We start from the raw sequence: 14,044 nt of genomic DNA on the forward strand, positions 1-14,044 counted from the left end.
AGCAAACAAATAGTGACTGCAGCTGAAAGGAACCCGTATTCAGAAGTTAACATTAGTGGAATATAAGTTACATTTTATAATCTAAAACAGCTGAAATTTTTTGGACAAGAGAAAAAGAAGGGTTGTAACAAACCCTTGTGAATCTTAATTGTTTATACAAGTATTGTTTAAATCACTGCTTCAAAAACAAACTTTTTGAATTGGACAAATAGTTACCTCTCTCAACTTCCTATGGATACATAGACAACTTATTCCCTGTGATAGCATTAGAAAAACAAATAATATCCGCTGAGACACAGCTGCCATTTAATATAAGCAATTGTTTGCTTCAAATTTTGAAATATACAGATGAAGTATACTGCATACAAGACTCTGCTCATATATTAAATATGCCAAGATTTAACATTTTACTTATCTAAAAAATTACATTACTAAAGCCATGATCTCAGCATGAAAAAAAAACAACTTTAAAAGTCTCTGAGTTCTGCACACAAGTAGGCAAGAAGGAGGTTTTGTGTTTTGTTTGGGGTTTTTACTGTTGGGTTTTTTTTGTGTATTTTTGGGCTTTTTAGAGGAGACTCCAAACACAGTGGCATTCTTAGAATATCCCATTACAAATCTAAGTAGCCATTACAAGCATTTAAGGAATGTTCCTTCCATTTGCTTAGAATATCAATTATAATGCTTTAACCTCCCAGTAGATCACAATCCTACAATATAAATCTTACAGGTCTTACATTTACTCCTACAAAAAGCCAGAAAAAAGGAACAGAACAGCATGTTACTTCATTCTAGACTGCAGGCACACACATTTTTTCTTGCCATTGTTTGGCATTCATAAAACAAGCACTAACAAAATGGGAAAGGCAAGAGAAAAATTTCATGGACGTTGGTGTCCTGCTTAGTAAATGTCGTATTTCTAGAAACAACAGAAAAATCTCAAGCAGTTTAAGTAACTTATAAGACACTCAAAAACATTCATTCTTGTCAGAGTATCATAATCACAGTTTTGTTTTAATACAGTGTGAAAGTATGCTTTCATATGAAAACAGCACTTTGGGGAAGAAAAAAAAATATTTACAATAAATAATTCCTATTATTTACACAACAATTTACAAAAATAAAGAAAAAGCATCTGCACATATCACTTTGCATTCAACAGTAATTGAGTAACTTCTTGCCTGTTGTTGTTCTCATTATTATACAGTTTCTTATGCTTGTTACCAGGGTTTTTATTTTAAATTATTTTGTACCTTGAAAGCAATACTTCACATAAGGAATGAAATTTAAATGACTTTTTTTTCGAGTCATGGTGTCTACAAAGCTCAAGACCTTGATAATGGGAAACTTGTATTAATTCAGATTTAATGGACTGAACCAAAACCCACTTCAGTCTGTTAAGTGAACTCAATCAATGTCATTCTGATTTCTAATATTAAAAATTGCCACTATCTGGATCACACTGTTGTAGGAAAGTTCAGAAAGCTACTCTGACGTTAAAAATAAGGAGCAGTTCTTCCCTGGCTTGCAATCTGGAAGGAGTTTTAATGCCAAATTGACCAACTCTTAAGGAATTTCACAAATATTTTAATAAGATAGAATAGTAGTCCCACTACTAAAATCAGCCAGACACAAGTATGGAAAGCAACCCCTTCTTTGCTGCATCTATCAGAAAATTTACCTTAAAAGCTGGGATTATTTAAGGGCTTGGAACATGCATATTTAAGTTATTTTTGAGCACCTTACTTCTGCATTATATTAAACACAAAAGCACTTGACTCAGGTTCTTACTATATTCATCAAATTCCTGCTTTGCCTATGCCACAAAAAATAAGACTTAAAATATCAAAATAGAATGCATTTTTTAGACCTGAATGGAATTATTCTGTAATTTCTAAAGAAATTACTCCTTTTGAACGCTTAAAGATGGCTTTTTCTTCCCCTACTAATAAAATATGCCAAATGCATCTAGAGGATAACATAAATAGCTAAAGTACATAGACGAATATTGGTAGCTTTCTTTTAAATACTCTGAGGCTGTATCTTCAGTACATCTCTCAGAATGTGGCACATAACCCTGCACTGTAACCTTATTTTCACACATAAGTTTTTTCACATCTACAGTTGAAAAGGCATCAGCGAGTTCAACAGACTGAAAATGTAAGAAAGTGAATATACCTGATTCAATAGAGTACACAATTTCTGCATTTTTTCCTTTGTCCTTATCCAGTGCAGTAACCTGGAGTACTGCTGACCCAACAGCTGCTGACTCATACACTCGTCCTTCATAGGAAGGGCTGGTGAACCATGGGGCATGGTCGTTTGTGTCACTGACATTGATGACGATTCTGGCATAGTTGCGCTTCACAGGAACGTCTTGATCTCGAACCTGCAACAGTCAGCACATCACTTATTAGCACTGTTATTTCAGTACTTCACCAGGTATTAGTAATAATTCAATGTGCAATCAGTCACAGAGTCAAGGACTGCATAAAAATTAAACATACAAATAAATGTTTGAATTATGGGGACAAACTAAAATGACATTTTAAAGTATCTGTTTGTCATTCACAATAGAAGAAATCTCATGCCTACGTACCATTATTGTGAGAATATGCTGGTTCATGGTCTCATGATCCAGTTTTTCTGACGTATAAAGGGAGCCAGTTGCAGGGTCCAGACGAAATTTTTTAAGGCTGATGGGATCAGTGCTGCCCTGCATTGTATAAATCAGTTTATTCTTCTCATCTCTGTCTGTGGCACTGACTTGCAGAATTTCTGTCTCCGGTAAGGTATCCTCAGGTATAACAACTTCATATTTTGAAGCAGAAAACTGAGGCCTGTGATTATTTGTGTCTATAACTTTGATGTACACCTGAAATGATACAATGGAAAGGGGAATACATTGGTGATATTTGGTAAAAAAAGAGATGAAAGGAGGATATTTCATTAAAAATCAGACCATAATACTGAAGTAGTACCACCTCAAGACAATTTTACTTTGCTTGGAGGAGGAGGAGAGATCCAAGACATGTATGGAAGAAGAATGTCACTAAAGCCAAATCTGCCTCACCTTCCCCAAAGTCAAACCAGAAATCTGCGCAACCAGAAACATCTTAGAGAAGACATCTTAAAGGGAATGATTTTTGTCTAAAGCAAGACCAAAAAAAATTTCCTTGTTAATTTTGGAATTAAAAATTAAAAATATACAATATGGATCCTAGAGTGGGTAAAAATCCTGTTTTGGGGTACAAATTTACAATTTTAAGCAATGTTTTTTCAAGGCAGTGCATGCATAAATACTCCTTGCCCTCAAGTAAAGCCAGTCCTCTTTCAGCCCCTCACATCTGCAAGCCTAGACAAGAACAGAAAAGTGGTGGAATTGCCACAGAAGTGCATTATTTTGAAGAACTGCAGGTGGTATTGTTTACTATCCTCCAGTAACATAGCACAATTTCAGCATAGCTCACTGGTCACCAGCACGGTTTTCTGAAGTTACAGTTAAATTAAATCAGATGCTTAAATTTCATCTTTGTATATTGTTGCTCACTGGAAGCACACAGGATCCCTGCGCCTCCACTTGCTTTTCACAGCACCAAAGTTTTGTATGAAAAGGATAAGACAGACAGCCATCATCCCTGTTACTTCAACAGTGATAACATCAGACAAGAAACAGCAAAGCACTTGGCAAGTAGACAGCAAACTCCAGCAACACACAGCTAAATTCAAGTTCTTTATGTGCTGCATGTACAGCCATGCTTTTATCCATCCAAAGGTTAGGTGCTTTGTATAAATTTGTTAAGGGCTGTATATGAAGAGCTTTTTAAAATATGTACTTACAATATTGTAAGTGGGTTAAATCGCTCTTTGAAGACCCTTACTGCTTTCCTTTGGTAACTGGTGGAGTCTACAGATGTAATTTAGACAAGGTACCATGCTGTAGAAACTAAACTAGATGAATCCTGATGGTGACAAATAATTAGGAAATGGTATACCTCTTGCTAAAAGAGGAAACGTCAACCATGTGAAACTAGCATCTTACTCTAAAACTGAATCATTTGCCACACAGATAAAATCCCCAGCAAGATGTTGCTATGGAGACTAAGGAGTTTGGTTTTGTCATGGATTAGAAACAGACTAAAGAAAAGGAACAAAGAGAAAAAATATTGACTTCCAGTGGGGAGAAATACTAATGGTATGTGACCCAGGATACATATTAGGACGAGTTTTAAAATACATTAATTAACAAATTCAATTGGAAGATGAAAAGCAAGAATAAGTATTATGTTAAAAATGTGGTCTTTTTATATTGTCATTAGACAGCATGCAATAAAGTAACACAAGCACAGTTGTTAGTTTCTTTTAAAATTTTATATAAATAAAATAAATTTTGATGCCTCTTAGAAGAAATAAGACAGAAGGGTCTAATATACTCTCAAAGCATTTGAGTAGAAACAGCTGCTCACTGAACAATGGTGCTCAGGAAAATTAAAAATTATACCAAATTAAGATGAAGACACAATTTAAAAAAAAAAAAGGCATAAAACCCAACACTTAATACAAATTAAATTATAAAAACATTTTTGCATAAATTACAGTAAATTCACGAATACAAGCCGCACTGAGTATAAGTCGCATCTCGGGGTGTTGGCAAATATTTCGGTTTTTGTCCATAAATAAGCCGCACCCGAATATAAGCCGCTCTGTCGTTCGCAGCGAGGACCCGCGTGCAATTAGTAACAGAACCGCGGGAGGGCAGGGTTTACTGGTTGAGCTAAGGCTGTGTAGGCTCGGCCCGCTAGGGGCTGCTGACGGGGCCAGGTGGCCCAGCCCGGTGCTGCCGCTCGGGGCCGGCTGCCGCTGCCACTGGGCTCGGTCACCCAGGGTCGGCGCTGCCCCGCGGTGGCAGGCAGGGACGGAGCTTCCCCCGCTCCTACGGTAGCGGCGGCGGGCGGGGACGGAGCCTTCCCGCGCCCGTGGCGCCGGCGGCGGGCAGGACGGAGCTTTCCCACGCCCGTGGCGCCGGCGGCGGGCGCGGACAAAGCACCCCGCCTCCTCCTCGAGCCGCGGCAATGGTTGCGCGGGGCTCCCGTCGGCTCCCCGGGCCGCGGCAATGGCGGTGCACACTTCCCCCCCCGCCCCGGGTTGTGGCAATGGTGGCGCGCGCTTCCCTCCGCCTCCCCGGGCCACAGCAATGGCTGCGCGGGGCTCCCGTCGGCTCCCTGAGCCGCGGCAATGGCGGTGCGCACTTCCTCCCCCCTCCCCGGGCCGCGGCAATGGCTGCACGCACTTCCCCCCCACTCCCCGGGCCGCGGTAATGGTTGCACGGGGCTCCCGTCGGCTCCCGGAGCCGCGGTAATGGCGGCGCCCCCCCCACCCCGTCCTCCCCGGGCCGCGGCAATGGCGGTGCAGGGCCCCCGTCGGCTCCCCGAGCCGCAGCAATGGCGGCGCAGGGCCCCCGTCGGCTCCCCGAGCCGCGGCAATGACGGCGCAGGGCCCCCGTCGGCTCCCCGGGCCACGGCAATGGCGGCGCGCCCCCCCCGTCCTCCCCGGGCCGCGGCAATGGCGCGCGCCCCCCCCACCCATCTCTCCCCCGGGCTGCGACAGAGGAGGGAAGAAGAAGAGAGCTCTCCCGCCTCTCTCCCCGCCCCCCGTGCTGCCTGCAGGGAGCCAGGGCAACACAGTAACACTGTAACAATCGCGGAATGCCGGCTTTTACTGGCAGGTGCTTGGCTCGGAGTCCTGGCTGGCACGTCTGGGGTTGTAAATGTCAGAAAATTATTCACATATTAGCCGCCCCCGACTATTAGCCGCACTTCCGGGTTTCCACCAAAATTTTTGTCAAATTGCTGCGGCTTGTATTCGTGAAATTACTGTAATGTTTTAAAGGCCATATACAATAACAACACTTCATTAATGGATACTATGCTTTCAAAATTAACTCATTACCAATTTTTTTATTGCATTTCGATCCCTAAGAAATTATTAAGGTCAGACTCACAAAAAAAAACCAAAGTGAAAAGACAAGGTGTCAAATGCAATGCATTTAAATTAAAATTGCTATTTAAGTTCATGTTTATTTCCACTCCCAAATGAGGAAACACAGAAATTTAGGTTAAAATTGGAAGTGAGAAGGTATACAACTACAGAGCAATTCTGTTAAGCGAATCTTTGAAGCAGAAGATGGTCACCTGTGCTGCTGGTAGTATACAACACAAATAAAGAAAATCAGCATTTCTAGAATGGAGCACCACAAAAAAAACCTCATGAAGACTATTAAGTTTAATGTCAGGCATGCAGTGATTGTAAAACTAACATCAGAACCTGCAGGACTAACTGTATATCCTATGAACCAGTTTAACTGAAAAGTGAGTCATTGATCATAGCATCAGGATTCAGCATCAACTCTGGTATTAGCTAGTGTAGTAATTAAAATGGTATGTTCGGCTAAACAGATAAGGAGTTAGCTCCTCAAAATGTACAGTATTATTAAATACGAATTATTAAAAAAAATTGCCAAGAAATAAACATAGTGACTCAGTCACTACAAATGGTTTGCTCAGGTATTCCATTACTTGTCACATTAGTTGCTTAGGCTGCAGTATCGCTCCACACTGGTAAACACAACTACAAATACACAACTTCATATATCAGTGCAATCACTTTAAATGCATGCAAAATCCAAAGTTTATCTAAAATTCAAGTGAAAAGTGTTTTATCTACATACTCTAGGATTCGTTTTTCTCTAGTGATGTTATTACTTTATGCCCTGTGCAGATTCTGGTGGACAAATCTAACGTGACCTGACGCGTTCCTTTTTGGTATCTTGTCTAACTGCACACTGGGCTGCTTTTATAAGGGCAGGGGGAAGGAATTATCCCCTTCTGTTTGGTTCTCACTGGTGGGAATGTAGACCTTCTACAGTTTTAAGCCCTCCAGTACAGAGAGACAAAATGAAACAAATCCAATGAAAGGTCAATAAAATCAGCGGGGATTGAAAAGCAATCTGTCCACAGGAGGGGTGGAGGAAAGAGCCACACTCTTCTCAGAGACACACTATGAAAGAACAGGAGGTGACACTCACAAGCTCCAATAAGAGAAAATCCAACCAGACATAAGAAAAAAAATTTTTCAAGTAGAGTTGTTAAACATGAGTATAAGAGCAAGGAAGAGGTGGTATGCCTAGTCATCCCAGGAAGTTAGAACCTGACCAGTCACATCAACTATGCAGTTTGCTCTGCTTTGACCAAGAGTTTTAACTAGAACTCCAGGGGCTCTTTCCAATGTAAACTGTTAAATAAATATACTAAGGAAACCCCATTTTCAATTCAGGAATTCTTACTGAGGCTAAGTGACAGGTGCTAGATGTGCAATTACCTTTTAAATGTAAGAGGACCAAACTGTTAAGACCTTGAAGTTAAATGGAAAGCACTTGCAGAAATAATTGTGAGTGCAGTTTTAAAGACCCATATAGAAAAATATGGTTTAGTGTGTCTGAGAACAATAACACATGAAGAAACTTGTGTTAATTCTAACATAACTGTAGCATAAAATAAAATTAGGTATTGAACATTTCTCAATGAAAATGGAAGAGGCACAATCTAGGAAAGCTTGACATCCGCAGACCATGACATGATCTTTCACACAAAATGCTGTGGAACTAAAGAAACTTCACTCATTTTGCAAAAATATTCAAGGGGTATGTTGCACAGCTGCCTTCTGCCCACAGATCCCACTGAGATCAATGCACACTGGTTATACAAAGAACAAAGCAGCCCAGGATTATTCTGAGGAAGGACTTCAAATCTATTAATAATCTGGCAGATGAAACCTAAATTTACATAGAGATGTATTGATTGCTACTACATTGCTACATTGTATTGACAAAACATACTCAATGTGCAATATTTACACGTAATGTTCATTTAGATTGCTTTAATATCATTTTTCACTTACTGATTCCATGTGGAGTACAAAACCTACTCCTCTCCCATAATTACATTATAGTTATATTGACATGTCTTTAACTATTTTCATAAATAAAAAGTTGTATTATCCAGAGATGATATAACTTCATATCAGTTCTAAATGTCCCTGCAGAGTAGTGTAATCGCAAGCAAGCAAAAATGCATGCAAAAATGTAGTAAATTAAGATTATTCTATCCTTCATCCCATATCCATAAAAAATCTGCATAAAGCAATATTAAAAATTCTGCAATAGCAAGGCAATAGGTAAAATGATGCAATTAGTTGTAAACCATCTGAAGTATTACTTTCAATGAAAAAAATGATCTACAGTAATTTCACGATTATAAGGCGCACCCTTTTGAATAAAATTTTCCCCCGAAGCTGGAAGTGCGCCTTATAGTCCGGTGCGCCTTATATGATGTACAAAGTTGCGACATTTGCCACCCCGGAAGTGTGAGCCCGCAACAGTCCCCAGCCGAGCAGAGCCCGCCCGACGGCGGCATCGGGCCAGCGCCGGGCCGGGGCGAGCCTGGGGGCATCGGGGCAATGCTGGTGCAGGGGGAAAGCTGGTGGTGGCGGAGCAGCCCAGGCTGGTTGGGGAAAGCTGGCGGCATCGGGGCAGCGGCCGCGTGGGGTGGTCCCGCCGGCATCGGGGCGGCGGCCACACGGGGGGGTGAAAGCGCGGCGGCGCAGCCCAGGTGAGGAGGCAAAGCTGCCAGCATCGGGGCAACGGCAGCCTGGCACGGGCCCGCCGGCATCAGGGAGGCGGCCCTGTGGGGTGGTCCCGCCAGCATTGGGGCAGCAGCCACACGGGAGGGGGAGCCGCTGGTATTGGGGCAGCGGCGGTGTGGGGGGAAAGCTGGCAGCGGCAGAGCAGCCCAGGCATGGGGGGGAAAGCCCAGCGGCGCAGTCCAGGCGGGGGTGAAAAGTTGCCAGCATCGGGGCAGCAGCGGCGCAGGGTGAGCCTGCCAGCATCGGGGTACCCAGAGCGCCAGGGGACTCCCGGAGCGCCCGTGCAGCACGGGGTTCCTGGAGCGTCAGGGGCCCGCAGGACACCCGGAGCACCAGGGAACTTCCGGAGCAGCAGGGCCCTGGGGATGCTGCATGGAGCAGCGGTGGGCATAGCCCAGCCCCGCCAAGTATAGGTCTGCCCAGGGGCCCATGGCTGCCAGGTTGAGGTGGAGCCTCGGCCAGCAACCCCACGGGGGGAACTGGGGTCCGATCCTTGCTGCAAAAAAAAAGTGCGCCTTATAGGCCCGTGCGCCTTATATGACCCATAAAGTTGCGAAATTTGCTGACTCCCTGGGGGTGTGCCTTATAGTCCGGTGCGCCTTATGGTCATGAAATTATTGTACATAGCAATGACTGCAAGTGGCTATAGCTAGAAACAGGACTTTTTTTTCATTTTCCCCTAAATATCAATTCAATAGTCCATTTATCACTACTTACAGCCTGTGAATAACCTCTACTGTTTCAGTACATAGGTACACTGACTTGTTATTTAGTTTCTGTATTTTTATCACAATCCTTCCAAGTGTGACCCTAGTAGTTTCTAACATCATGTCAAACACCACTACTGTAGGCCTGGAATTTGTTTGTCCTTGCTTTGCCTCACAGATTTGGCATTTAGATGCATGCAAAATTCTAAATAGCCTCCACGCCTACTATTGCTTTATTTTTCAAAAAAGCTATTTAACTGAAGTCCTGAAAGAGTCAAATGCTCTACAGATGTTAATGGCCCAAGGCCAACAAATGCCTTCCAGTTTAAAGTCACATTCAATATACTGCTTTTACACAGTAAGATTTTCATTTCTTGTGCCCCTCCCCAATTTCTTGCAAATGCCATTTCCTTTTTCAAATTAAATGTAAAATGACTTACTCTGAGGTTAATCAAGATCTGTTAAATTGTTTACTGTATATCCAGTGTTTATAGCAATTACTTGTAAGCTAAAATCTCTATATGGTATATTGTTGTTCCTCATGTATGCACTCAGAATTCAGAATTTCTTTTGCCTGTCACTCCATTTTAACTGTTTACCAGCTCCTAGAAGGATCCAATGCCACATCAGCATTTAAACTTTAATCATCAGTATTTCAGCAGTGAGTAATGGAGTTTACACCCTGGCAGCCATAAATCACACCTTCAGTTTTGATATTGTATCAAATAATTTAATTGAGTCTTTATTTATTAATTTATGTCTTAATTTAAGTCTGATCTGAAATGCAACCTTTGAGGGACAGTCCTGAGGGTTATTTTAAGAGATTAGAGTATTTGGGTGGGCCAGGAGTTACGGGGAAGCTAAGAGAATCAATTAAAATCGCGATCATGCACCCATAGTTGCAGAACTTGAACTAGTCCATATTCCTCAATCTACTACACCAGAGTGAGATTCCAACAGCAACGGGAAACTTGTGCTTATCCCACAAGCAGGGCAAAAGGAAGACAACGCAAAGGAAGTCTTTGTGCTTATTTTGTAACAGAAGCCACAACCTCTGGTCCTGCCAAGCCTCAGAGAGGAAGAGAAAGATATGAAAACAATCATTGAAAAGTAATCACAGAAATTACAAACTTGAGACTATTCAATTCTTCTGGAGAATTCTATAGGGTAAATGTTTATCGTGTTCACTTAGCTTTACAAAATGTTAGAATTACAAATTCATTTAAAGAACTTGAACAAAAGGTACACTGTGGATTCCCAATAAAAACTAAATTACGTAATCACATAACTCAGAGGAAGAGAAAGGGTGAGGGTTTAAGACGAAGCAGATTATGGTTCAACTGTGACAGGTCAGGACATCTGCACGAATTCAGCTATGTAAATAGCAGAACTGGATAGGCTATCTGCATTCACCAAGGCCCCATATTAAGCCTTTTCTAGTCCCCAGGCTACCCCAACACAATGTATGATGGCAATTTTGAATGCATTTTTAGGAGGGGGAGAAGCATTTATGGAAAAGCCTCTTGCTGTCTTTTTGCTTTTTAGTTGAATTTGAGTTTCTTTTATTTTTGGTCCTAAGTAATTCCTGCCTTCTATCCAGCATTCTGTAATCACTAGAAGTGAATCTGCTCAATACTTTTACTTCAAGTAGGCAAATTTAATATAATTACAGCAGGATTCTCCAAACCTTTTATGGTGGTTATCAGCACCAGAGGCAATGGCACCACAGCTATGATTGCAACAAGTTCCTCCTGGGAGATATGTTGCTGTCTTTGAAGATTCATGGTCTACAAAAATCACTCACAATTGTCACCTTTAAAGAAAAGGTATTTCTCAAAGGCAACCACTAAACTTGGTTAACCACCTCCTACTAGCAAATTTACTCTATTTGACCTATCAAGCCTCCAGACATGCAGTTAGTTCAATAATGATTCTGTTTAAAATCCTGAACATTGACAAGAAACACCTTTTCCTCTGGCCAAAAGCAGAAGACAACATACAAGACATTAGAAAAGATAACAGAAAAACATATGCACTTCACAGAAGTTGAAGAAGAAGAAATTGCATTTGCAGCACAGATCTCTGTGTACAGAAAAGACAGAAGCAACCCAATTATTGCTCTTTGAGTGCCTGAGGAGCAGGTCAATGGTAAGGGTAGGTAATACAGACACATCACTGTCCAAGTCCAACAGTCTTTAATTGGTAAATAAAGCCTTTTCTTTCTATTTGGAAGAAAAGAGAAGCTCCTCTATGATCCTCTATTCACACCAACCTCAGCTAAATTGTACTTTCAAATACATTCAGGTTCTGGGCTGGGGAAGGCGGGACATGCATCATAAGTTACTTTACTATTAATTATTTCCAGTAATGTCACAAAAGGCTTCCGCACCTCTAAGTGAACTTATTAGTCCAACTGCAAAGAATTGCCACCATCACAGAGCCTTAGTAAAAAGGCAATTTTAAAACATTGGTTTGTCTGAGGTTGCTGCTTTTTGAAGATTGCTAAACAATCTCTACTTCCACCAAAACAAAAAAAAAAAAGTATTTGGGACAATACAAAGGGATGTTATAATAATCTAAACCTTGCTTCTATATGTACACTACGCAGAAGAAGCAGCTCAGTTTCATATAAAACACTACTTTGGACATTGTATAACTGGTCATCCATGAAGTACAGTAATCCATTTATTTAGTGATTTTGGGGGAGTTTGTAAAGAGGAGTAGTTCAGATGAGTAGTATTAATCCTTTTCTTGTGAGAAAGTCATGCATGCAGGGTCTTAGTTTCTGATTTCATTTATGTAGCTCTAGGAACATGTAATAACTTAAAAGCTGTTCAGACTACAGTATAGTAACACACTACCTTACACCAAATAACATGGCTCTGTGAATACCAGAATTCACTTCTATTTTAGATGAAGTCCCTAATTTAAATAAACCATGTTCATTGCCTAGGATTAAAAAAAAAAGGTAGGAAGAAAACCCAACACCTTCCTCATCCTTTTTATACCCTTATACCCTTTTTATAAGTGCTTCATCAAGTTCATTACCTGAGTGCTGATAGATCTGGTTCCATCTGTTGCTTCTACTGTCAAGTTGTAATTTGATTTCTGCTCTGCATCAAGAGGTCTTGCAACAATGATAGTTCCTGTGCCCTTGTCCACATCAAATCGACTGTCATAGTTGCCACCTTGTTCAGGAAATTGTGAGAGGTAAAAGTTAATAAAACACATTATTGTTTCATTGTTTTCATGTATGATCATGTTCTGTCTTCCAATGCTTAATGAAGGTGGAACTATATATACACATATAATTATACATACACTTAGTTTAAATACTTTAGGTTTTTTTCCTGGTAACATGATATGCAGCTAACAGATATTTACAAGGGAGTGGTTTTGGACAAAGTTGACTTGCCTGGCTCATGGAAAGTCAGCAGGGACATTTTTATTAGCAAGATTCTCTACTTAAAAAAAAAAAAAAAACAAAAAACAAATCCATGGAATTTAATGATTCCATAGAGCAAGACATTGAGAATTCCTGTGTCAAATGCAATAGTTTCTTTTGGGCAGATTTTCAGCTAATGAGTGAAAAACATACTTTTTATCAAAACACATTAAAATCCCAAATCAGACATACCAATTTTTCTATTTTGGACAAGAGTACATATTCTTATAATCATATATGTCTATAGATAAGGCTGAAAAAGCTGCAGAATCTCCAAAGGATTCTCATCTTAATGTTGAGTATCTAAAGAATTCACTATCTCACTCATGCTGAGATAGGCAGGATTCAGAATAGCGCTAATTGTTTAAATGCCCAATGTTTAAATATGGCCAAGTTCCTTCTCTGAAGCAAATTATCTTAATTTCCCTTGTGAAACTTTCAAATTACTCTTTGAAATATAGTTAAATAACTGTGTAGATCAATAGCTACACTCAGTTGCTTAAACATTTAATTGATCATCATCCTGCCATATAGAGCAGACTGTCCTGAGAATGCAATGTCCATTAAGTCCAAATACTATTAGTGATGATGAATACTACCATTTAACTACAATTGCTTTAGACCTCTCAATAAACTGCCTAAAATGGAAGAATCAATTTTTATTTTGGTCAAGCCAGTGCTAGATATGGCAAACCAATTTCTCCTAATTATGGGCATGTGCTTTTCTAATTCTATTTTACAAGGATAGCAGATAGCATTCAGATATCATCTGAGTGCTTTTTTTTTTCCTTTTAACAAGATTATACATGCTAAGCTTTGCAAATCACTAAATGCCTTTTATGAAAAGCCATGGTTAGAAGTGAGAGGGTGAAGTTCCAAAGGTTGCAAATTTGAACTTAGTCCAAGAAAAAAACAGTAAATACTGAAATGAGTCCCCATTCACATGTAAAAAGGATTTTGCCTTTAGAAGGTTCCACTGCACGACAAACATATCAGTTCAGGAAAGATGGACTGGGTTCTGCTTCACTGGATTTGAGATATTTGATAATGACCAACATTGCATAATTTTTCTAGCTCAATTGAAAGCCAACTCCTCTTACTGGTCCAGCAGTAGTTTCTGAATCACTCAAAAGATAGAAATTGGACATCATGAAAGGCAGTAGCTTTTTTCTTTTTTTAACAGATGTACATG

The 14,044-nt window shown here is 40.5% G+C and overlaps 1 protein-coding gene across 5 annotated transcripts in view; it reads right to left on the reverse strand.

Annotated features, from left to right (window-relative positions):
• FAT1 (FAT atypical cadherin 1) overlaps positions 1-14,044 on the reverse strand; it is a 112,884-nt gene that overhangs the window by 32,717 nt on the left and 66,123 nt on the right. For all 5 annotated transcript variants that reach the window (XR_004417931.1, XM_033059760.2, XM_033059761.2 and 2 more), the window contains 3 exons: positions 12,456-12,595; positions 2,600-2,875; positions 2,179-2,389 (listed from right to left, as the gene is read on the reverse strand). Coding sequence is in view for 4 of the 5 variants with exons in the window: in XM_033059760.2 (XP_032915651.1) it covers positions 2,179-2,389; positions 2,600-2,875; positions 12,456-12,595 (627 nt within the window). In the remaining variant the exon portion in view is untranslated. The remainder of the gene's footprint in view (positions 1-2,178; positions 2,390-2,599; positions 2,876-12,455; positions 12,596-14,044) is intronic.

Source organism: Catharus ustulatus, chromosome 5 (assembly GCF_009819885.2).
Source record: "Catharus ustulatus isolate bCatUst1 chromosome 5, bCatUst1.pri.v2, whole genome shotgun sequence".
NCBI lineage: Eukaryota > Metazoa > Chordata > Aves > Passeriformes > Turdidae > Catharus > Catharus ustulatus.